This window comes from Aquarana catesbeiana, linkage group LG11 (assembly GCF_042186555.1).
Source record: "Aquarana catesbeiana isolate 2022-GZ linkage group LG11, ASM4218655v1, whole genome shotgun sequence".
In the NCBI taxonomy this organism is placed as follows: Eukaryota; Metazoa; Chordata; class Amphibia; order Anura; family Ranidae; genus Aquarana; species Aquarana catesbeiana.
Genome location: NC_133334.1, coordinates 214,861,625 through 214,887,626, shown reverse-complemented (window position 1 = coordinate 214,887,626; position 26,002 = coordinate 214,861,625). Strand labels below are relative to the sequence as shown.

The 26,002-nt window shown below is 40.9% G+C and overlaps 1 protein-coding gene across 1 annotated transcript in view; it reads right to left on the bottom strand.

Annotated features, from left to right (window-relative positions):
- LRP5 (LDL receptor related protein 5) overlaps window positions 1-26,002 on the bottom strand; it is a 252,078-nt gene that overhangs the window by 79,143 nt on the left and 146,933 nt on the right. Inside the window, exon 8 of the mRNA XM_073605289.1 lies at window positions 7,529-7,745. Within this exon, the coding sequence (XP_073461390.1) occupies window positions 7,529-7,745 (217 nt within the window). The remainder of the gene's footprint in view (window positions 1-7,528; window positions 7,746-26,002) is intronic.

The window sequence follows — 26,002 nt, the reverse complement described above, 5'->3', positions numbered from 1 at the left end:
AAGCGCGGATATAGGCGTGACACCCACTATTATTGTCCCTCCTGTCCTGACAATCCTGGTCTTTGCATTGGTGAATGTTTTGAACGCTACCATTCACTAGTTGAGTATTAGCGTAGGGTACAGCATTGCACAGACTAGGCACACTTTCACAGGGTCTCCCAAGATGCCATCGCATTTTGAGAGACCCGAACCTGGAACCGGTTACAGTTATAAAAGTTAGTTACAAAAAAAGTGTAAAAAAAAAAAAATATATATATAAAATAAAAAAAAATAGTTGTCGTTTTATTGTTCTCTCTCTCTATTCTCTCTCTCTATTGTTCTGCTCTTTTTTTACTGTATTCTATTCTGCAGTGTTTTATTGTTATTGTTATTGTTATTATGTTTTATCATGTTTGTTTTTCAGGTATGTAATTATTTATACTTTACTGTTTACTGTGCTTTATTGTTAACCATTTTTTTGTCTTCAGGTACGCCATTCACAACTTTGAGTGGTTATACCAGAATGATGCCTGCAGGTTTAGGTATCATCTTGGTATCATTCTTTTCAGCCAGCGGTCGGCTTTCATGTAAAAGCAATCCTAGCGGCTAATTAGCCTCTAGACTGCCTTTACAAGCCGTGGGAGGGAATGCCCCCCCCCCCCACCGTCTTCCGTGTTTTTCTCTGGCTCTCCTGTCTCAACAGGGAACCTGAGAATGCAGCCGGTGATTCAGCCAGCTGACCATAGAGCTGATCAGAGACAAGAGTGGCTCCAAACATCTCTATGGCCTAAGAAACCGGAAGCTACGAGCATTTTATGACTTAGATTTCGCCGGATGTAAATAGCGCCATTGGGAAATTGGGGAAGCATTTTATCACACCGATCTTGGTGTGGTCAGATGCTTTGAGGGCAGAGGAGAGATCTAGGGTCTAATAGACCCCAATTTTTTCAAAAAAGAGTACCTGTCACTACCTATTGCTATCATAGGGGATATTTACATTCCCCGAGATAACAATAAAAATGATTTAAAAAAAAAAAAAAATGAAAGGAACAGTTTAAAAATAAGATAAAAGCAAAAAAATAATAAAGAAAAAAAAAAAAAAAAAAAAAAAGCACCCCTGTCGCCCCCTGCTCTTGCGCTAAGGCGAACGCAAGCGGCGGTCTGTCGTCAAACGTAAACAGCAATTGCACCATGCATGTGAGGTATCGCCGCGAAGGTCAGATCGAGGGCAGTAATTTTTGCAGTAGACCTCCTCTGCAAATCTAAAGTGGTAACCTGTAAAGGCTTTTAAAGGCTTTTAAAAATGTATTTATTTTGTTGCCACTGCACGTTTGTGCGCAATTGTAAAGCATGTCATGTTTGGTATCCATGTACTCGGTCTAAGATCATCTTTTTTATTTCATCAAACATTTGGGCAATATAGTGTGTTTTAGTGCATTAAAATGTAAAAAAGTGTGTTTTTTCCCCAAAAAATGCGTTTGAAAAATCGCTGCGCAAATACTGTGTGAAAAAAAAAAATGAAACACCCACCATTTTAATCTGTAGGGCATTTGCTTTAAAAAAATATATAATGTTTGGGGGTTCAAAGTAATTTTCTTGCAAAAAAAAAAAAACTTTTTCATGTAAAAAATAAGTGTCAGAAAGGGCTTTGTCTTCAAGTGGTTAGAAGAGTGGGTGATGTGTGACATAAGCTTCTAAATGTTGTGCATAAAATGCCAGGACAGTTCAAAACCCCCCCAAATGACCCCATTTTGGAAAGTAGACACCCCAAGCTATTTGCTGAGAGGCATGTCGAGTCCATGGAATATTTTATATTGCGACACAAGTTGCGGGAAAGAGACAAATTTTTTTTTTTTTTTTTTTTTTTTTTTGCACAAAGTTGTCACTAAATGATATATTGCTCAAACATGCCATGGGAATATGTGAAATTACACCCCAAAATACATTCTGCTGCTTCTCCTGAGTACGGGGATACCATATGTGTGAGACTTTTTGGGAGCCTAGCCGTGTACGGGACCCCGAAAACCAAGCACCGCCTTCAGGCTTTCTAAGGGGCGTGAATTTTTGATTTCACTCTTCACTGCCTATCACAGTTTCGGAGGCCATGGAATGCCCAGGTGGCACAAAACCCCCCCAAATGACCCCATTTTGGAAAGTAGACACCCCAAGCTATTTGCTGAGAGGTATAGTGAGTATTTTGCAGACCTCACTTTTTGTCACAAAGTTTTGAAATTTGAAAAAAGAAAAAAAAAAAAAGTTTTTTCTTGTCTTTCTTCATTTTCAAAAACAAATGAGAGCTGCAAAATACTCACCATGCCTCTCAGCAAATAGCTTGGGGTGTCTACTTTCCAAAATGGGGTCATTTGGGGGGGTTTTGTGCCACCTGGGCATTCCATGGCCTCCGAAACGGTGTTAGGCAGTGAAGAGTAAAATCAAAAATTCACGCCCTTAAAAACGCTGAAGGCGGTGATTGGTTTTCGGGGCCCCGTACGCGGCTAGGCTCCCAAAAAGTCCCACACATGTGGTATCCCTATACTCAGGAGAAGCAGCTAAATGTATTTTGGGGTGCAATTCCACATAGGCCCATGGCCTGTGTGAGCAATATATCATTTAGTGACAACTTTGTGCAAAAAAAAAAAAAAAAAAAAAAAAAGTGTCACTTTCCCGCAACTTGTGTCAAAATATAAAATATTCCATGGACTCAATATGCCTCTCAGCAAATAGCTTGGGGTGTCTACTTTCCAAAATGGGGTCATTTGGGGGGGGGTTGTGCCACCTGGGCATTCCATGGCCTCCGAAACTGTGATAGGCAGTGAAGAGTGAAATCAAAAAGTTACACCCTTAGAAATCCTGAAGGCGGTGATTGGTTTTCGGGGTCCCATACGCGGCTAGGCTCCCAAAAAGTCCCACACATGTGGTATCCCCGTACTCAGGAGAAGTAGCTGAATATATTTTGGGGTGCAATTCCACATAGGCCCATGGCCTGTGTGAGCAATATATCATTTAGTGACAACTTTTTGTAAATATTTTTTTTTTTTTTTTTTTTTGTCATTATTCAATCACTTGGGACAAAAAAAATAAATATTCAATGGGTTCAACATGCCTATCAGCAATTTCCTTGGGGTGTCTACTTTCCAAAATGGGGTCATTTGGGGGGGTTTTGTACTGCCCTGCCATTTTAGCACCTCAAGAAATGACATAGGCAGTCATAAACTAAAAGCTGTGTAAATTCCAGAAAATGTACCCTAGTTTGTAGACGCTATAACTTTTGCGCAAACCAATAAATATACGCTTATTGACATTTTTTTTACCAAAGACATGTGGCCGAATACATTTTGGCCTAAATGTATGACTAAAATTGAGTTTATTGGATTTTTTTTATAACAAAAAGTAGAAAATATCATTTTTTTTCAAAATTTTCGGTCTTTTTCCGTTTATAGCGCAAAAAATAAAAACTGCAGAAGTGATCAAATACCATCAAAAGAAAGCTCTATTTGTGGGAAGAAAAGGACGCAAATTTCGTTTGGGTACAGCATTGCATAACCGCGCAATTAGCAGTTAAAGCGACGCAGTGCCAAATTGGAAAAAGACCTCTGGTCCTTAGGCAGCATAATGGTCCGGGGCTCAAGTGGTTAAGGCACAGGAGCATGATCGATCTTGATCGCTCATTGACACAAAATCAAATTAATTGGATTCCATCATTATAAAATAATACAAAATAAATTGTTGATTTCTAATAAAATTCAGGAATCCGGGTATAAACTACTTACAAGGTGGGAAAAAACCTCAGTTATGTTACAGAACTTTTTCCAGACAGCTTCCCGTCTTTGGGAATGTCACTTGCTTCAAGCTTTTTGGCAGCCGGTAAAAAAACAAAACAAAAAATAACAAACAAAAAAAACCTATGGATTTTCAGTTAAAGGATGACCCATTATCTTTTTATTTGACATCAATTCCTTCTTCAAAAGATACAAAAACTCCTTATTGATTAACTTGCTGAATGCTGTGAAAGAATGTATTTCTGTTCTATAGAAGAAAACTCCCCACCCACACTGAAACATAGGCCTTCAAGACCTAATGAGACCATGAACAGGGAAGACTTTACAAATCCCTCTACCACTCTGAGAAGTTCTGTAAAACCTGGTTCTATTGGGTATATCTCCAGTAGTCTCTGAATACAAAGCCATCCTATTGGGTATATCTCCAGTAGTCTCTGAATACAAAGCCATCTTGCTGCAACAGATACCGTGAGCAATAGGAGCCTTATCCAAGTTTGATGTCTCCATTTTCTTACCACATTTACTGGAACCCCCCACCCCCATTTTCTGGCCCCTAATATTCTTTTTTTCCCCCCTTTCCACTGCACTTTTTTTAGCCTCCCTTGGGCCATGGCTTTCTCATGACTTGAGCCCAGTCATCCCTTTCTTGCATTCCAGAAGCCCCCGTTTGTTCAATCCCTGCTCCTTATGTTCTGTTGTGGAGGTATGCGTTGGCTGGCACTGTCCAGGATTTACAGTCAGGAGCTTCTTCATCTCTCTCACATTTTGCAACTTGGATAATACATATTCTAATGTAAACCACACACATTATACAAATTAATTAAGACTGCAGGGCTGAATGATTCTTTCAGTTTCAAACCATTTTTATGAGTTTGATCCTGTTTAATCTATGGAGTCGGTTATTTAGTTGTTCATTTTTTCACTAGTTGAAGTGGGATAATATTTTTTTTTTTTTGGGGGGGGGGGCTCTTTTTTCCATGGTTGGTTATCTGTGTCTTTAAAATGTAATGATTTTATGTATGAATTAAAACAATGTGAAGGCTTTTTGATGATTGATACTTGTCTCTGAATGCATATCCTGGTTCCTTGTGTACTATTGGGGCCCCCGGTCAGTCGTGCGGAGTGGGTGGTCGCACAGATGCCCAGGGTGTCACCATGGGTGTGAGGAGAGAACCCCTTTATATATATATATATATATATATATATATATATATATATATATATATATATATATATATATATATCTGCTCCCCATATATATGAACTGCCCGTTCTTAATTGAAAATTATAGATGAATTGCCTGCCTCTCTATTTAAAATTATAGTTGTAGGCCCCTATATGGAGGGATATTGCCCTTTAATTAGGCAGACTGATACTGTTTTTCCTCTTGCCATCATTGTTATGATTGGAGGGGTGAGGTGGGTTAATGGAGCCTTGTGGTTGGTCGGCGGGTTTCTTCCCTTTGATTTGCTCCCGTCCATTCTTCCCCTTGTCTCCCCAAACATCACACTTGCAAAGGGGGATCTTTGTCACGATCGCCACTATTTCGTGCATGCACGATTAGCGGCGAAAGGTGGTTAAGGGAATGAGGATTTTTTTAAAATGGCCGTGGTTGTCTCGCGCATACACGGTGCACCGTGGTCGACGTGTTGTAATCGTGTGTTATTGCAAGATCCTGTTCCCTGCTTGGATTGAGGCTGGGTGGAGTTAGGCGAGGACAGTCAATAGACGTCCGCATCCCTGCGGCGACGTCAGACGCCGCAGGGATGGAGTGGATATTTAAACACCCTCATGGTGATGGTAATCCTGCATGAGAACCTTTTTTCTTTACAAGGTAAGCCCATCTATGACAGGTTGCTCTTTTATGAGACAGACATAGGTTTTGAACTTGCCTGAATTTAATTAACTTTATTGTTATTCTCAGTTTACGGTCTTGCTAGTGATTGGGATTCACCTTGTCTTATTGGTCTGTCAATGCTACTGATAAAAAGACATTGCTCTTGTGGCACCTAAAGATTACAGTCTCTAGGTAAGACAAATTTGACTTCTGAGGTTACTTTGAATGATTGGGCTTATAAAGCTAGATATGTATTATCATATTGTATGTCCTTTTAGGTCACACAGTTCCCCCAAGCTACACTCATCTTTTGATGTAGTTCTTTTGACGTGGTTTTTTGATGAGGCCCTTTGCTTACTGAGGTCACTTTCTGCCTCCCCTGGAAGATCAATCTTACACCTTTAGAGACAATTTAGTTTGCTCAAACCTAAATAGTTATGTTTTTTGCAGGTTCATTTAAGGGGTATGTGTCCCCTCTGTGACACATTGATACTGCGAGAGACCGTCCACTTGGGGTTCTGGTAGTTCTTTGGAGCAGTGTTTTTGCGGTCTGGGTGAGAGTTCATTTATCAAATGACCTATAATTAATTGTGTAATATATATATATATATATACACAGTGGGGACGGAAAGTATTCAGACCCCCTTAAATTTTTCACTCTTTGTTATAATGCAGCCATTTGCTAAGATCATTTAAGTTCATTTAAATATATGAGTGTCACAGCAATGGGTCTGAATACCCTATACTCTATTTGTTTATAGTGATATTGTACACATGGTTTATAATAAGCTCCTGAGGAAGCCATGCTGATGGTGAAACATGTAGAGCTGAAAATACCATGTACTACGACCGTATGAATGTTCATATGTCGATTTAAAAAAATTTTTTGTTTATTTAATAAAATTTTGTAAATTTTTGATTTTTTTCAATTGAATAATTTGGCACCATAAAACTCCCATTTTCTCACTTTTTTCTAATGTTTTTAATTAAGACTGCAATTGTTTTGATTGCTATTTTGTTAAATACTCCTGGCTTTCTATATTTATGTACATTTGTACTGTATATTTTTGTTGGGGTGACTCTGTCCTTGTGAACTTCTCTGTATAACAAAAAAAATAAATAAGAATTCATGTTTATAGCCAGTAAAAAGCAATGCTGCCCACAAAAAGTAGCAATAAAAAATCCAATAGTTTAATTAGGGCTTAAAGTGTCACTAAAAGCAAAACTAATAGAGGGAAGATCTTACAATGTGAACACTTGTCCTGGAGACCCTGGTGACCTGCTGTGATTCTCTAACTTCGTAGGGCATTTCTCGCACTTCCTGTTGGTATAGTCCTTGGCTAGAGGACAAGAAATGTAGGAAAATCTACCCAATGCAAAACGGAAAGCTTCTGCCTTTAGTGACACTTTAATCTCAGCATCTGTAGGCCCAAAACAAATACAGTTGATCAAAAGGGTCAATCCCACGCAAAGGTGACACTTCAGCATCTATCGAGTTATTAAAATACCACTATTTGACGTTGAAACCATGATAACCATTCATCTGAACTAGGAATTCCCATAAAATCCAAGACAGGATGGACTGCTCAATGGAGTTGAGCAAAAGAGGTCATTGGTAACCTGACAGGGGTGAAGGAGAGCTGTTAGGAACAGGGTAGTTCTGTTATGCTCTGGGGCTATTCAAATACAAAAATGCATCTCCATGTTGGATTCTATGTAACAGCAGGACAGGAATGCAACTGTTGCTTCAACGGAGAAGTCAAGATATGGGACTATTCTAAGTTATTGCGCACAAGGGTGATATTATTCAGTATATTTTGAACTAACCACCAGCAGTTCAAAATATAAAAAAAAAATAGAATTTGCTTTAATTTATTCCAACAATTGTCCTTTTATAATTTTGTTAATGCTGTAGTCACTTGAATAAACATACCAAATGTATTTGTCACACTGGCAGCTCTAAGCCCCATCAAGTCCGGCAGCTGGTCAATGATGATTTCTCTGCTGGCCCTGGTTTTATGTACTCTTTCGATACTTCTTCTTTGCCAGTCTGTCCAATAAATGTAATCTCCAAGTAATGTAAATCCAAATATATGTGGCAGCTTGTCCTCCAGCAAGGTTCTGCGCATAGTTCCATCAACATTCATAACCTGATAAGGATACATGTCAAATCATTACACAGTTTATCTAAATTTTAGTATACATAAAAGCAAAAACAATCTAAAAATACATCTTCAGAAGCCTATCAAGACTAAAGGTAGCAGGCATAAAGCTCAATTCTTAAGGGAAGATTATGTTCCAACAAACATGAAGCAGAAGTATTAGGCTCTGTGACTTTAGCACTGGTATGAATTGGCACTGTACTGTGTGGATGCTGTGGTGTTAGCCATACGTGCTAGACAGATGGTATGACTGTTTTCAGGGTTCACTAAAGGTTTATATTACAGTTGGGCTTAGGGTCTGGGGTACACTTTATGGGTTGAGTAAAAATAAGGGGAAGAAACAAAGTATTAAGCCAGCCATAGACAGATCGAAATATGTACAGTTCAGCTGGCCAAACAGCAATCCATCTATAGGCAGGCTGGTTGTACGGAAGTCGATCTGTTGGGGTTATTTTTCATGCAGTATTCATTGTATTCTGATAGCTGGGAAACCTTTCCGCTATCAGAATACAATAGTGCAGAAGGGGGGATTCCTCCATCAATACTGAATGTGTGGATGGGGGAATCAAATTATGTTCTTTCCTTTAACCCATAGTTGAAGGAAAGAAAATTGCTTAATGTATGTCCAGCCTTAGGAAACCTGCAGCTATAGATACTATGGAGATTATCAGTCATTCTCTCAGCAGCTCATTTAAAGAATAACATGAACGAGTTTATTGCTCCTGGTGTGACAGCTCTTAGCCTAGAAGTTTTTCACTAGGTTTCATTTCCAAAAATGAATATACGGGGCATTGCCATCTGCTATCTAGAAAAAATACAAGCCTTCGCTTGGACAAAAGCTTTAAAATTCAAAATCACTACTCTACACTGAATATGTTAGATATAAGCTTCATATAGGAACTCTTTGAAATCCATAAACCTAGTGCATTGCCAACATACAAACAAGGCTCATCTGGAGATGAAACTAACATAAACCATGTGTATTTTCTGTACTTACTGAAAATGGAGTCATTACAGCCATACAGAAGAAAAAAAATCAAGATTAAATAAGAGTTACAATCTTTAAGTCGGCAACAAAAGAAGACTCCAGGGTAATTACAGATATTATAGCAAAGAGACACCAGTGTGCACTTTGATAGGTCATAATCCTATTTTCCCTTGGATGATATTAGCACGTTAAGCTCCTGAACCACACCTTTCACTGTAGGGTTCTCATGAGTGTAACCTATACTCATCACCCCAGGGACTTAAAATGAATGGAAGTCTTGCAACATACAGACTGGAGACAGAAGATGTGGGTGTGTTTCTCATTAATATATACAGTATACTCTATTTGAACCTAGTCAGAAGCCTAATGTCTCTAAAAAAAAATGTGTCAGCAAAACCATGACACCACTATATGGCAGATTCCATTATGTATATTTAAGAGGATCTAACACAACATCCATTAAAAAGCCCAGTAAAGAATTACATTTTTTTTATAGGAATCTGCTTTAATGAAATTAAATTAATGAAAGATGTAATAACTAATATTAAATTTACTTCCAAAGGTTTGTTAAAGAAGATCTTAACCCAATCAAAAAAATCTCATATAATCATAATGTTAGTGTAATTTTAAATACAAATAATGTAATCTTAAAGTTTTTACAATTTTTAAAACATACATATTTCATTAACCATTTGAAGACCAAGCCTTTTCTGGCAATTTTTGTTTACAGGTTTAAGGCTGGGTTCACATTTATGCAAATTGGATGCGGGTTTCTGCGGATCCAATTTGCATGACAGGCGAGTGTGGCCGTTGTCTTGCCGAGAAAGTTCCCCCGGCGCATAAGGACCCCCCTGTACTGCACATGCGACTACGGAGCTGCCGAAAGTCTCCGAAGATGAACAGCTAATTCTCAGCTCTACACGGTGCCTGACCACTACATTCTGCCCTGAGTCCATGTTCAACCCCCACCATCCAAGTGGACATAGAGTTAGAATATAAATATGCCGAGCGAAGCGAGGCCATGCCCGAAGCGTGGCGAGCGAAGCGTGGCGAGCGAAGCGAGTCTGCAAGGGGCCCTGTTACTAAGTGTTTTTTTACAATAGCGTTGCCACGCAGGCGCCATGTACAGCAGACTCACAGGTGTTCAGCTTCGGCTATTTCCGGTGGCTCGTACTGCACAAGCGCTGCGCAGTACAGGGGGGTCCTTATGCGCCAGGGGAACTTTTCTCGGCAGAAAAATGGAGCCAGTGTTCTATGGAATAGCGTTTCCCCGTCGCATAATGCCTCCGACGATCTGCACATGCGCAGGACACAACGGCACTCCAGCCGATATGTTGATCAGCTGGAGTGACTTCAACACTGCTCATGCGCAGAATGTCAAATGCATTATCCGACAATCTGCAAAGGGAAAATGTAATCGTCAGATTCTGCCTACCTCTCTGCTCATGCAGGAGAATTGACCGATCATGTGACAGATGGATTTTGGTGTGTTGCACAATTACATTCTCCCTTTGCAGATTGTCAGATAATACCTCAGGCGATCTGCGCATGCGCAGTGTTGACGTCCCACCAACTGATCAACATATCAGCTGGAGTGACGCTGAGTCCTGTGCACATCATCAGAGGCATTATCTATAGAACACTGGTTCACACAGGTCCGGAGCGGCCGTGGTCTAGATTGCAGAGGGGGCCTGTTCAGGTGCAAATTCAGGCAAAAATTCGGACCCGAATCGCACCTGAATCGGCAAACAGACACGCACCGGAACCCAGGCATCAACCTTCCGCTGCACATACGGTTGTGTAAATAAGTAACGCCCCCTAAACTAATAACTGGTTGTGCCACCCTTGGCGGCAATAACTGCAATCAAGTATTTGCGATAACTGGCAATTAGCCTTTCACATTGCTGTGGACCAATTTTGGCCCACTCTTCTTTGCAGATTTGTTTTAATTCAGCCACATTGGAGCGTTTTCTAAGCATGAACGGCCTGTGTAAGGTCATGATACAGCATCTCAATTGGATTTAAGTCCAGGCTTTGACTAGGCCACTCCAAAACCTCAATTTTGCTTTGTTTGAACCATTTGGAGGTAGACTTGCTGTTGTGTTTCGGATCATTGTCCTGTGCATAATCCAAGTGCACTTGAGCTTGAAGGTCACGAACTGATGGCCGGACATTCTCCTTTAGGATTTTATGGTAGAGCTCAGAATTCATGGTTCCATCAATTATGGTAAGTCCTCCAGGTCCTGAAACTGCAAAGCAGCCCCAGACCTTCACGCTACCACCACCATGTCTGACTGTTGGTATGATGTTCTTGTTATGAAATGCTGTATTCGTTTTATGCCAGATGTAACGGGACTCACACCTTCCAAAAAGTAAAATTTTTGTCACATGAGTCCACAGAATATTTGCCTAAAAGTCTTGGGGACAATCAAGATGTTTTTTGGTAAATGTGAGATCAGCCTTTGTGTTCTTTTTGGCTAGCAGTGTCTTTGGCCTTGGAACTCTCCCATGGATGCCATTTTTGTCCAGTCTCTTTCTTATTGTTGAATCATGAACACTGATCTTACCTGAGGCAAGTGAGGCCTGCAGTTCTTTAGCTGTTGTTCTGGGTTCTTTTATGACCTCCTGGATGAGTCGTCGTCATGCTCTTGGAGTAATTTTTGTAGGCGGGCCACTCCTGGGAAGGTCCACCACTGTTCCAACTTATCTCCATTTGTGGATAATGGCTCTCCCCATGTTTCATTGGAGTTCCAAAGCCTTAGAAATGGCTTTGAAACCCTTCCTATAGCAATACATGTCCATTACTTTGTTTCTAATCTGCTCTTGAATTTTTTTAGATTGTGGCAGATGGGAGGGGGCATTTACTTTTTCACATAGGGCCAGGCAGGTTTGGACAGCTTTTTTCCCTTAATAAATTAAATTATAATTTAAAAACTGCATCTTGGATTTACTCGGGTTATCTTTGTGTAATAATAAAATTTGTTTGATGATCTGAATCATTTAAGTGTGAGAAATATGCAAAAAAATAAAGTGAAAATACTTTTTCACACAACTGTATGTGAACCCGACCTAAAACAGTATTTTTTACTAGAAAATTACTTATAGCCTCCAAACATTACATATATATATATATATATATATATATATATATATATATATATATATATATATATATTTTTAGCAGACATGCCATGGAATAAAATGGCGATCGTTGCAATTTTTAATGTCACAGGGTATTTGTGCAGCGGTTTTTCAAACGCAATAAAATAAAAAAATAAATAGAAACAATATATACCCCAATTTTTTTGTAAAATATGAAAGATGTTAGGACAAGTAAATAGATACCCATCATGTCATGATTTAAAACTGCGCATGCTCGTGGAATGGTGGCAAACTACGGTACTTCAAAATCTCCATAGGCAACACTTTAAAATTTTTTACAGGCTACCTGTTTAGAGTTACAGAGGAGGTTTAGCACTAGAATTATTGCCCTCGCTCTAACGTCTGTGGCGATACCACACATGTGTGGCTCGAACACCGTTTACATAGGCGTGCATGACCTACGTATGCGTTCACTTCTGAAGGCGAGCACAGAGGAATGGGGGCACTTTAAAAAAAAAATGTATTATTATTTTTTTTTATTTTTACACTGTCCATTTAATTTTAATTTATTTTTTGGATCACTTTTATTTCTATTACAAGGAATGTAAACATCCCTTTTAATAGAAATATGGATGACAGGTCATCTTAATGCTTTTAAACATTTTTAGAGGAGCTAGTCTTTTGTCGCCTCTGTGACCAGCCGGTCACACTGTCGGATCATTTCTCGGATGCGCCGGTGGAAACGGTATGCCTGGGAAACACCGGCATCCCCTCTTGCTGCTTTGGAAAGCATTCCAGTGGCTCATGAGCCGCTGAGAGTGCTTTCATGGGAAAGCCAGCCGCCGGTTGAAGAAAAAATACCGGGGCTATGGCTGATAGCTTCAGCCATAACCCTGGTAAATACTTATTTCAGTCGGCAAGTGGTTAAAATAACTCCTGGTTATTCTGTCCTTGTTCAGGCACTTACTGTTATGGGGCAACAACTGTTGTGCTTATGCATTGTCACCCTGTCCCAGCAAGTTTAATACATGCGATTCTTGTGTGTTATATGAAATGTTGCATGTGACATAGAAAAAGTCAATCCACAATTTTAAGTACCGCATTTGTGGCGAGAAAATGCAATACTGCCCTACGGCTCCATTCAGAGGCGTAACTAGAACCCTCAGGGCCCGATGCAAGAAACCATGAAGAGCCCCCCCTCCATCCGAGCCCCGGGCTTCCAATTTTGGGAGGGCATCCATGAGCATCCTCCCAGAACCCTGCCTCCCATGTGTCCCTGGGACATGCGTCCAGCGCAAATCACAGCGACTCTTTACCATGTGATCAGCTGATCACATGTAAACAGACTCGCTGGTTATCAGCAGCCCTTTCCTCCCACGCTGTGTCCGTGTGAGGAGAGGAGCAACAATGTCAGTAAATTGTTTACACTGATAATTAGTGCATCCCATCAATGCGGCCTATCAATGCTCATCAATGCCACCCATCAGTGCCCATCAATTACGCCTATCAGTGCCACCTATAATCACTTATCAATGCTGTCTATCAGTGCCACCTATCAGTGTCCATCAGTGCCACCTACCAGTGCTCATCTATTCCACCTCTCAGTGCCCATCAGTGCTCATCAATCCCACCTATCAGTGCCCACCAGTGCTCATCTATCCCACCTATTAGTGCCACTTATTAGTGCTCATCAATCCCACCTATCAGTGCCCACCAGTGCTCATCAATCCCACATATCAGTGCCCATAAGTGCTCATCAATCCCATCTATCAGTGCCCACCAGCGCTCATCAATCCCACCTATCAGCGCTCATCAATCCCACTTATCAGTGCTCATGAATGCCGCCTGTCTCCTCAGCACAGCTCTGAGCAGAGAGTGTCTCTCTCATACAGCCCAGAGCCGGTGTTCTATGGAATACTGCTTCCCGTCCTCTCTCCCCCTCCATCCTCTCTCGCACGGAATGAGAAAGGAGACAGCCTGTCTGCTCATTGCCCCACCGCCTCTCTCCTCCTGTGTGTGCTCTGCTGGAAATGTGACCTTGTTAGCATCACACTTGACTTCCTGCAGAGCACACACAGGAGAGGGGAGGGCGGAGAATGAGCAGAACGGCTGTCCCGTCCTCTGTCGCACGGGATGAGAGAGGATGGAGGGGAGAGGGAGCTCTCTGTATGAGAGAGACGCTCTCAGCTCATTGCCGTGTGACTAGCAACCCTTCTGGGGGCCCCCCGACAGTGGTGGAATGCCAAGGCCCGGTCGCAAGTGCGACTCTGGTAGTTCTGCCACTGGCTTCATACAAACCTTGGCGATTTGAATCACTATTCTGCCTGCGATTCCAAATTGCGGCAAAATGCTGGATGCATTTGCGATGCCATTACATCCCAATAGCACCCAAATCGTGGTGCGATTTTGCAAAGATAAATCATGGCAAAATTGCAAAGTGGGAAGCTTGCCACTCAAAAAAGAGCAGGAACTCCTTTTGGGTGACAGCGGAGTGTGTTGCAATTTGCCGCGATCACAGCGCAATTTATTGCATGAAAATCGTGACAAAATTCGACCACGTTTAAGGTGCCATAAGGTAATGCCATCGCAAATGCATCCCACATTTTGCAATCGCGGTGATTCAAATTGCCTAGATGTGAATAAAGCCCAGAAAAAAAAAGAGAAGGATTACTTATGTCATGGTCTAGCCATCTGGTACTGAAACTGGGGCGAGAGAAACACTTTTTTCTGAGGGTTCCCCTTAAAATCCATGCCAGACCTTAAGAGCTTGGTATGAATCATTGGGGGGACCCTATTTTCTAAAAATATATTTTTAACATTTACCACCTTTTTTATTTACCACCTTTTTTATTCACATTTGCTTGTAAGCTGGGAATCCTCAGCTGACAGCTGAATGGGCCGGGCGTGGTTGTTAGAACTTCTGCTACTGCCGATTCCCTAACCACCAGTAGCTCTGAGCTGGAGCGGTCACATTTAGCAGCGGAAGTAATACCACTGTTAAGCCTCGTACACACGGTACAAAAATCAGAAGGGGATTGTCATTTGACAGGCTGTTGTTCGAAGTTCTTACCATTAGTACGCTCCTTTCAACAATTGTTTTCCTATTTTCGGCCAACAAATGTTGGATGACAGGCTAGGAAATTTTTGTCAAATGACATCTCCAAGTAAGATTTTCGGATGGTCAGTACACAAATCTGTCACACAAAAGTCAAAAGTACAAACACACAGGCTTGAAATCAATGCTCACCAAACACGAAATTAGCAGAAGGGGCCCAAAGGGTGGCGCTCGAGAGCTGAAATTCCTTGTAGTACGTCACTATGTTCGTGTTTGTGGCACGACAATTTGTGCAACGATACACTTGTGCAATGCGGGAACCCTGCGAATCCACCTGACTCGCACAGCAATTCACACTGCCATATGGCAGTGTCAATATAATGTTAATGACACCCCCATTTTAGCTTGCATATCGCACTGCGAACTGACAGTTTGGACATGAATCAGATCGCATTGGTGTCAACACTCATGCAATCCGATTCTGGTGCGGACCAAAAAAAGGGTCCTCTGCAAAGTTTGGTCCAAATGCAATGCGATAGTATGGCTGAAATCGCATCGCACGGACATGGCATGTGATTTGCACTGGAATACGGTGCGAATGTGATCTTGCACCACGCACAACTGTGAGACGGCACTTACATCAATGTTTTACTTCCCACTACAGCCAGAGGTCTGGTTTGCAATAAAATAAAGATTCAAAGACAAATTTAATTGTTAAGTCCCGAAAAAAAAATAATTTTGTGACTGCTTCTGAGAATTAACCATCAAATTAATTTACTGCAAAAATTAATTTCTTACTAAATTGACCCCACTGGGCATTAGCAACCTAAATGTAATCCAGCTATACTTCAAGCTAGCCTATGACATTAGCAGGCTGTCATCTATGCAGCCATGATCCAATTGCCCTGAAGCATCTGCTTTTACCTGTGGGTCCTAAACCAACAAACCTTTAGCTAAACTTTAGCATTCCGTCTATGGAGAGTGGAGGAGTGCTGCAGGCACATCCAGTGATGGATTAGCGGAGATGTAACAATAGTGAACGAAGAAGGTCTCTCTGAGAAAACTTGTCCAGCAGGATCTGCAAGTGCCTCACAGAGATGAGATCGTATCTTTATATGTCAAATCAGACACATGGGACCTCATGCTTACAAGCACCTGTACGAAAGTTCCAAATTCATTATGTTGGACTGGTAACAAATAGAATCAAACAGAAGAAAATGGATGTATGGCTCAAAATATATTTTTACTGTGCACCAATCATGCTGGTTATATAACTTTCACCAAGGACATTATTTTTAAAAATCCTCTTTCTTCATAATTTTGGACATATTGAGATGTGTGAATACCTATTTCGACATAACATCTTTTACATTATACAAAAAAAATGGGCCAACTTTACGGTTTCATTTTTTTAATTCACTGAAGTGTATTTTTTCCCCAAAAATTGCATTTAAAAGACCGCTGCGCAAATTCAGTGTGATATAAAATATTGCAACGACCGCCATTTTATTCTTTATGGTCTCTGCTAAAAATATATACAGTGGTATATTGGATTACGAGCATAATTAGTTCCAGAAGAATGCATTGTAATCCAAAGCACTCGTATATCAAAGCGAGTTTCCCCATAGGAAATAATGGAAACTCAGATAATCTGTTCCAGTGGCACTGCGGAATATAGCGTAGTGTATGCAGTACCTCATGTAACCAGAGGTAGGGGGGAGACATTTGGAAACACTCAGAGAGCACTCGAAGTCGCTCGGATGCACTCGGAGAGGTTCGGAGACACTCGGGAACGCTGTGTTCCCGAGCTGCTCAGAGTTTCACTGGCGCCCCCCTGCACCTCTTGTTAAATGCCGTACTGCACACCCCAGATGATTGAACCCTGCTTGTTTTGAGAGACAACGCTCGCAAACCGAGTCAGGATTTTTAAAAAATAATAGCTCATATTGCGAAACGCTCGTAAACCGCGTTACTCGCCATCCGAGGTATTATTGTATATATATATATATATATATGTTTGGGGGTTCTAAGTAATTTTCTTGCAGAAAATACTGAATTTATTTTGTAAGCAACAAGTGTCAGAAAAAGGTTTAGTCTTTAAAGCAGCTCTTCGGTCATTTTTTAAACTTTCCATCTATTAAATCTTCTGTCCTTGTTGTTTTACCTTTGGATTGTACTTTTTTTTTTTTTTTCCTGCCAGTAGATACCTTATACAGCCCACTTCCTGTTTCTTGTCTGGTCATTAGCCTAGGGCTAGGCTTATGACATCATGCACAGCTCTCACTCTCGTGAGAGTTTGCCAGGAAGGGAGGGGGGATGAGTCAAAAGAGGGCCAATGAGAGCTGCAGAGCTGGAGGTGTGCCTCTGTGTAAATCCAGGAAGTGAACAGGCAGCAGCTTCAGCTGCCCACTGTTAAAATGGATGCAGCCAGACTTAGTGGAGAGAGATTTCTGCAGCATATTTGGCAAGCACAAAATCACAGTATATATAAAAAAAGCAAAGAGGTTGGAGGGAAGCTTCAGAATGGCAAAGAAGTTTTTATTATAAATTATGTGAGCAGACTGCAGTTCCTCTTTAAGTGGTCAAATGGACCTCATTTACAGACGTTCATCCTTTTGATCTAAAAGAACTAAATGTTACAATGTTTCATTTTATCTCAGCATGGAGCAATGTTGATAAACATCTGCTGGATGTTTTTTTTTTTTTTTTTTTTTTACAGATGTGAGTGAGCAGAGAACGACTCTGCACTTGTTACATGAATGAATCATGGAAATGCCAGAATAAGATCGTGAGGGGGGTTCAATCGAGATCGTGATTTTTTTAACGATTAATCGTGCAGCTCTACTTTTACTTAAAGAAGACATTTCTCTAATTCTATTCAAAAAGTAAAATTAGTCCAAAAAATAATGTATGTTATTCTTTCATGCCATTAATATAGTAAACATATTTGTTTGCACCCCACTGAGCCAGCAGAACTAAAAACTACCACCACTACTTACTAATAAATCTGATTTGCAATGATTGGATGATAAATAGCCAGGCCAATAAAAGTTGGATATGAAACGGCTAGGCTCCTAACAGCTTACAGGTGTGCAGTGTTAATTCAATATCCAAATCATGCATACTTGTTAGGAAGAGTACATTTATAAAAAAATAAAACCTTGTCCCTACTTCACTCAAAAGTGGAACTTCCGCTTCTTGTCTCCTCCCCTGTTTTTGACAGGTCCTCTTCCCCACTTCCAGGAGACAGGGCTGTGGTGCCGTCTCTTGGAAGTTTGGCCCTCCTTCTTCCACCGCCGGGCCAACTGGAAAGAGCAGCGTGCTTCGCACATGTGCAGTAGGGAACTGCATGTGAAGCTGGAAGGCTTCACTGCCGGGTTCCCTTTCCGGCAATGGCTGCACTCGACAGTTGATCTGCAGATCGGCTGCGGTGCTGACTTTGTGGGGTGTCCATATAAAAAAAAGTCAGCAGCTGCAGTATTTGTAGCTGCTGACTTTTTATTTTTCTAGGTGTGGGCAGACTGCCACTTGAACCCTCTCAATACACTGCCACCCAACCATGTCAACATAAGCCCTCGTTCACACTGACTGCGGCTTTGAAATCATGCAACTTCATCTGAAATTGCACGATTTCAAAGCCGCATGTCAGTGGGACTTGGAAGACATCTGTGAGGCTTCAAGCATAGATGTCTATGCAAGTCACACCTGAAATAACCAAAAGTAGTGCAGGAACTACTGTTTTTAAATCGATGCGGCACCACAAAGTCGGTGTCACACCAATTTGAACAGTGATTGCCGGAAATAGGACGAGACTTGTCATGCGATTTGACTTGTCAAATCGCATGACAAGTTACTCCAATGTGAATGAGGGCTAAGTCTGACCATTGGATATTATAGGCAGGTTGTGCTCCCATATAGAATGCAAAAAAGAAAACGGACCATGCTGGAATGGATGTGCTTCTTTGCCTAGCTTTGTCAGTTTGAAATTGGAAAGCAGAGGGACTGGTGGATCGCTAGGTATTTCACAAAAAGGAAGCAATACAAAGAGAACAGGATACTTTTTTCATTCAAGTAACAAACTATGTAACTATGTAAGTACATGGTACAGCAGGCACATATCAGGAATATGAATTGTTAGGGTAACATACACACATACACTTTACTATTATTATTATTATACAGGATTTATAGAGCACTAACAGTTTGCCCAGCGCTTTACAATATAAAAGAGAGACAGTACAGTTACAATACTATAAAATGCAAGAAGGTTAAGAGGGGATGGGAACTTGTTGCCGGAAATTCCGACCGTGTGTAGGCTCCATCTGACATTTTCCATCTGAATTTCCGTCACACAAAATACGAGATCTGGAGCTCAAATTTTCCGACAACAAAATCCGTTGTCCGAAATTCCAATCGTGTGTACACAATTCCAACGCACAAAGTTCCACGTATGCTCGGAATCAAGCAGAAGAGCCGCACTGGCTATTGAACTCCATTTTTCTAGGCTCGTCATACGTGTTGTACGTCACTGCGTTCTTGACGCTCGGAATTTCCGACAAGATTTGTGTGACCGTGTGTATGCAAGACAAGTTTGAGCCAACATCCGTCGGAAAAAATCCATGGATTTTGTTGTCGGAATGTGTGATCGTGTGTACAGGCCATAAGGCTTCAACTAAAAAGTGCTGAGCGAAACTCTTCAAGACTTCACATACAGGAAACTGCTGAAAACATCAACTTTAGGTTATATCTGCTTACATTGGTCTAAGAGTAACTCAATTCTATGTTATTTTTATTAGAAATTCACAGGATTTGCTGCCCTGCCCTACAAACAAACAGGCTATTCTACAGGAATTTCCTCATGCGGCTAGTAAAGCTCATGCAGGGGGGAGTATGTAAACTATTCTAAGCTTAGAAAGGAAACCGACATACATTTGGTTCTCAGCAGGACATATCCTATGCATTTTGCCATCACATTTTAAATGCAAGTTTAAAATGATGAACATTTTATGGGACAACAGTGGCGCCTTCTTCCCAACTGAATGCAGATCTAATTTTCTTCTTTTGTACATACTAGGTATTTAAAATAGAGTTCAGTTCAAATTGTTTCGACCCCAATGTGCCTAGTTATGGTAACCATTATTAATCTAAATAAAATAAATCTATGATACCCGATCATACTTATGAATCCACTTATAATTACCCAAGTGAAGAAGAACAAAATGCAGCATTTTTTCAGTTCATAGTTAAAAGAGAAGTCCAGCCTGAGCTCATTTGGCTGGGCTTCTCCTATTGGTGACAGGAGTGCAATTAGTTTTGCACTCCTGTGACCCGTTTTCAGAAGAGAGTGGACTGAAGTCTGCTCTCTGCTGACATCACAGGAATCAGTCCAGGCACCGCGTCATCGTGATAATAAAGTCTGCATGCGCCAGGTGCCTGGACTGATACCCGTCTCAGGCTCTCAGCAAGCCTTTCAGAGCCTAAGATGGCCGCTCCGCCCCTCCACAGCTCAGAGCTCCAGTGAGCGCGGTGGTGGTGGTGGTGGTGGTGGTGGAGGGGGGTGGGGCACAGATGAGAGCTGTTGGCTGACAGGCAGCAGCTCTCTGCTCGAGAAGCTGAGAGAACCTAGCCATCAGCGATGCTCGATTGCTCTGTTCTCAGTGCAGAAGTGCCGGGGGACAGATGCAGCATCCACCTAGGTAAGTATGATTCTGAAAAAAACAAACAAAAAAAACATACTTCTCTTTTAATGCTGAACTACATCCCTAATATAGTTGATGGGGTAATTACCTTTTATTAGCATGCACTATTATACACATCTTCTGACACTCATTTTGATGTCTCGAACGTTTGAATATTTATTGAAAAAAAAAAAAAAAAGACAGTGTGGTGCCTGGAAGAAAGCTTGCATCAAGACCAATTCACAGTTATTATATAAACCATATAAGCAGACAGATACCTAATGCTTTTCAATCAAAGATTTTTTTTGAACAATCACAAGTCCTACTTCAAAACACTTGTTTTTTTCTGTTTTTGTTAGAGCGGGGATCTTCAAACTATGGCCCTCCAGTTGTTCAGAACTACATTTCCTATCATGCCTAGTCATGTCTGTGTATGTCAGAGTTTTACAATGCCTCTTGGGAAGTGTAGTTCCGCAACAGCTGGAGGGCCATAGTTTGAAGATCCCTGGGTTAGAGCCTCTGTTAGGCAGCCCATAGACTATAACATTTCTTTCCTTCCACCACATTGATCACTGCTGGTATAGCCACCGGCAGTGATGGCATGAAAAAAAACCTTACAGGCCGGTTGTACTAAAGTCAATCAATGGATCGATGGTGGAGTCAGTGAGACACACAGTGAGGTGAAATCTCCACAATGGGGTCACAGACAACAATAAAAGTTTGAGAGAGGTTCTAGTCTTTCAACACTATTCACAAATTCTGGCGTTAGGCTGTGGGACTCATGGCTGCTACCATTTTGAACCTTAAAAACCAGAAAAGAATAGATCTCCAATACAGCTTTACAGGTCAACACAGGTATTCTGTGTGCAAAAGAATCCTTAGGCCCCTTTCAGATGGGGCGGAGTCAGTCAAGCAGATCAGACTGCTCAGCAGAGGATCTCTCCGATGATCTCGCGGATGACAGGTCCGTGTCCGCTTTGCACAACTGGCTGTCCTCTATGGAGTGGTCTGATGGAAACGGGTTGCCTGTTCCCATCTGACTGGCAGGCCATCCGCCGGACAGATGGGGAATGGATCCCCACCATTTTTTTTTTTTTTGCTGACAGGATTGGATCGGATGCCGGCAGGGGACAGCGGACAGGTGTCCGCTGACATCCGCCACTTCATAGAGAGCTATGGATGGTCCAATGGGGTCTGCCTGAAAAACCTGACAGGCGGATCCGACCGGTCCATCAGTGTGAAAGGGGCCTTAGCTACTAGGAGACAAACAGATAAAAGACTGCACTGGATTGTGGGATGCTGTTGAGGGTGAAATCCAAACAGTTTGAATCCAGATCTGGGGAAGCCATGAACATGAAAGCATGATGTTTTGCTAACAAACCAACGTAAGTGCTGCTCCACACTTATGTTCCTTGACTTTTGTTCATGTGAAGGATGAAGGATAACTGTGCAAGGCACTTTCCTAAAACCCCTCTCCCATTTTTTGCTGGCTTGGTCTGCCCATGGTCTTGCAGAACCATTTATGTTACTGTGAATGGTTGAGGTGAAAAAGACACTAAAAATGATCTTACTCAGAAATCTGTACACACACGTGAAAAATGTTGAGTGACTATGTGATCTATCTAGCATATTTGCAGGGTTTTGCTGCTATAAAAACAGACATGCAGTGTATGCCTTTTTTTTTTTTTTTTTACAAAGAACATATATGACAGTAAAGCTTTGGATAATATTACTTATGAGTGAAACTTCTATTTATTGAGTATTTTTATGTGCTTTTATGTACCTGTATGCCAAGTTATATTTTAAATAGGATACATAATTGTAATGCTTGTCGTTGGAATACCAGAACTTTGGTTTGAATAGTCATCTCTATCATAACTACCCTCTCTGTTATGCCGAGCAAGGTAATGCCATATATAAGCTACATCTCTTCCCCTGCTGTCTCTTGCTGCTATAAGAGTGGAGACACAAGCTCTGCTGAGAAGCCCACTAGTTTACTTTGAAAAACGTTCAAGTCTTGCACTATTTGGACATTGTGGTTAATTCTCCCGGAGGGTCCTGTCCTCTCAATAACCTTTACAAAACCATATTTTGCGGTTTAACAGCCATCCGTCTATGTTTCTTAAAGGAGTATTCTGTATATCTAAAATAGAAACTAGTGCTAACTTCCAACTTTTCAAGGTAAAGAAGCATGGAAGCTGAGAGTCTATCTAGACTATCAACCATCCCAGAGGTTTTTGGCCACTACTAAACTTGCCCCAGGGGAAATGTCTGTCACATTCATGTGCATTTCTGTTTGTAGGAGTAAATTCATTATGACAGGTTGGATGACTGGCAAATCATAAATCATTTAAGCTGATGTTACTAAGTGTTTTACATATTAATAAAATATATTTAAAACATGCAGCATAGATACAAAAAAGGTATATTTATGTGGGGTGACAACTGAAATTTAGTCTTGGATAGGTTTTTTGCACGCTTATAAAATGACAAAAGTCAGCCTACAGCATATACTTTTCCTGCTTATACCCAACACTATATGGCTTCTATAAATCTCAGCCCATTTTGGATTACAGATTAAGGGTAGTTATATACCGCCTGGATTGAGCAAATGTTGATAAAACGATATTTGTAATAAAAATACACTAAAATCATTAGTGCTATGGTTTTCACAGTATGGAAAAATGCACCATGGTTTCCAATGTGTGGGGGTGCCAATAAGAATTAACGGCACCCCCCACGTCTGCTAACAGACGTGTGTTTTTCCGCAGGTGGGCAAGAAATTTACAACTGAACCCACTGAATACACCTGACTTTGTAGGTTGTTACAAGTACATAGATGTGGTGATTGAATCCACCTCTATAAGCACCACACAGTATACCTAGGATCATGACCAAGTACTGTATATATCCTTAATCTCCCAAACAAAGGAACGCATTGGAAACATACTCTGTCTACTGCTGTTATATACACCATCCACCCAAAATGGAATCTATTGAATACACTTGAACTTGAATGTTGTCACAAATACATAGGCATGGTGATTGAATCCACCTCTATAAGCACCAGATACCTAGGAGCATAACCAGGCATATATTTTGTATCTCCCAAATAAAAGAAAATATAGCAACTCCAACCGGTCACCATCAGCAGGATAAAATCAAGCTCAATTAATGTGTCTCCATCCAACTAAAACATCCGCCACGTCCAAACCAAGAAAAACAGTTCGAAACATCACGATAATATGCTTATCTTTCTTTCGGGCTTATGTCCTCATGTACCTGCTGGCTTGTACCTGGGGGTGTTGGGTTCTTGTGGTGGGAGCTAAGCTGTTTATTCACAGCACAGTTCTGCCAAACTCCAAGTATGCATATATAAGGCCAAAGGATTACAGCTTGAGATCAGTTGAGGGTGGTTTTGCCATGTGGTGGAGCAGTACATATTAACGTTGCTCACACTGCCACCACCTACATCCATAATTGTTTTTTGTCCTCATGACAGGGGACTTCCTCAGGGCCACGTTAAGAGTTTACTTTAAATAAACACATTATTGGATGAAATGCACCGGAGACCAGAGAGATCCCAGTGGACTTTAGGTAGGGCAGAAGCCTCAGCCTCTCTAATGCAACCACCCTCTTGTGCTCCTGTTTGTGATGGACTAGGGACCATGGGATATGTAGTGTGCATAGAGCAGTGCACATGACTGCAACCAACGTGCACTGTGGGGGTGGGGGGAATAGAGGTTCCTGGAGCTCAAAAGGGATGTTACAAGGTATCAGAAGATTTTAAAAAATATATATATTATAGGGCCTTTAAGTAAAGGATGTCAATGGATTATTTTTTAGAGAATAAGGATATCAATTAAGGGACACTTAATGCTTACCATTTACATAAAATAAAATAAAAAAATTCTCCCCTATTCAGAAAAGTCTTTACACACTCACAAAGACACACAAAGAGAAGGTAAAACATAAAACATCAGCTCAAAAACATAAAAAAATAAAATAAAATTAGCCAGCTCATTACAGTTTCCCTTGCCTAAGACAACTTGCTGAAAAAGAAACTGCACACAGATTTTAGTTTCAACACCGCATAGTTGATAGTTGCAAAAAAATATGATCGACTTCCAATACATACACAATAGTGACACAAAGCAGGTCTCGCTGTTGTGCAGGCATTGTTTCTTTCTTGGTTGCTATCCAAACGTTATGCAGGTTTTGGCAAATGAAAAGGTCATAATATCTCCATCAGTAGAGTTATACCTTTAATATAACCTATTTTGTCCAGAATTTCAAAATCACCAATAAGCATGAATCATTTTTTCCTAATTAGGTCTGAAGTCCAAGGGTTTAGGCAGTTTTCCAACATGCTTCCAGTAGTAACACTATGTGTCATGCTTTTAGACTTCCAGGACAATTTAATGTAAAATGCAGAAGTTAGAAAGCCTCATTTAGAAGACATTAGACTTCTACTACGTAGAAAATTAGTCGTTTCTAAAAAGAAGGTACTGCTGTGGAACTAGTATTCATATATATCTATATATATAGATATATATCTAGATCTATATCTAGATATATATCTATATCTATATATATTTTTTTTTTACACTGTCCCTTTAATTTATTTGTTATAATTTTTATTCTTATTACAAGTAAACATCCCTTGTAATAGAAATAAGAATGACAGGTCCTCTTTATGGAGAGATCGGGTGTCAAAAAGACCCCAAATATCTTCTACCTTTAAAATCAAAAGATCAAAAAAAAAAAATTGTTTACCTTCAGGGACTAGGTTATACCAGAGGCTCTGCCATGGCTTTAGACCCAAAAAGGGCACCAAGGCCAACACTGGTATCTGGAAAATGCAGCAATGTGGAACCTGACTCCCTAAGGACACATTCCAGGCTAGCCCTGCAATAATCCTGGGTCCAGGTATGGCATCCAAAGCTACTGCTGAGAGGATATGTTAATCCAGATAGCTGCATATAAAGACCTCTCAAACAGCACATAGGAAAATGTTCAAGAACAAAACAAAGATGAAAAAAGGAAAAAATGGCTAGCAAAATTGTTAATCCTCTTAGAACACTAGCAAAAAAAAGCATGTCTGATTTCTCCTGTACGTGGCAGTATAACCCAATTGTCTCTGTATCCTGTATCCCTCAATGAACACGAAAAAACACGTACATTGAGTTTAATTTGTCCTTCATTCTTGTAGTTAAAGCGGAGTTCCACTCGTTTGTAAGTTTATTAAAGGTCAGCAGTTACAAAAAGTGTAGCTGCTGAATTTTAATAAACAGACGCTCACCTGTCCCACAGTCCAGTGATGCGGCTGCCCGAAGCCTCGCTCCTCTCCCCTGCCTCTCTGCGGTGCCGGCATTGCAAGTGTGGGTACCCGGTGGTGACAGCTTGCGGCTTCACAGCCAGG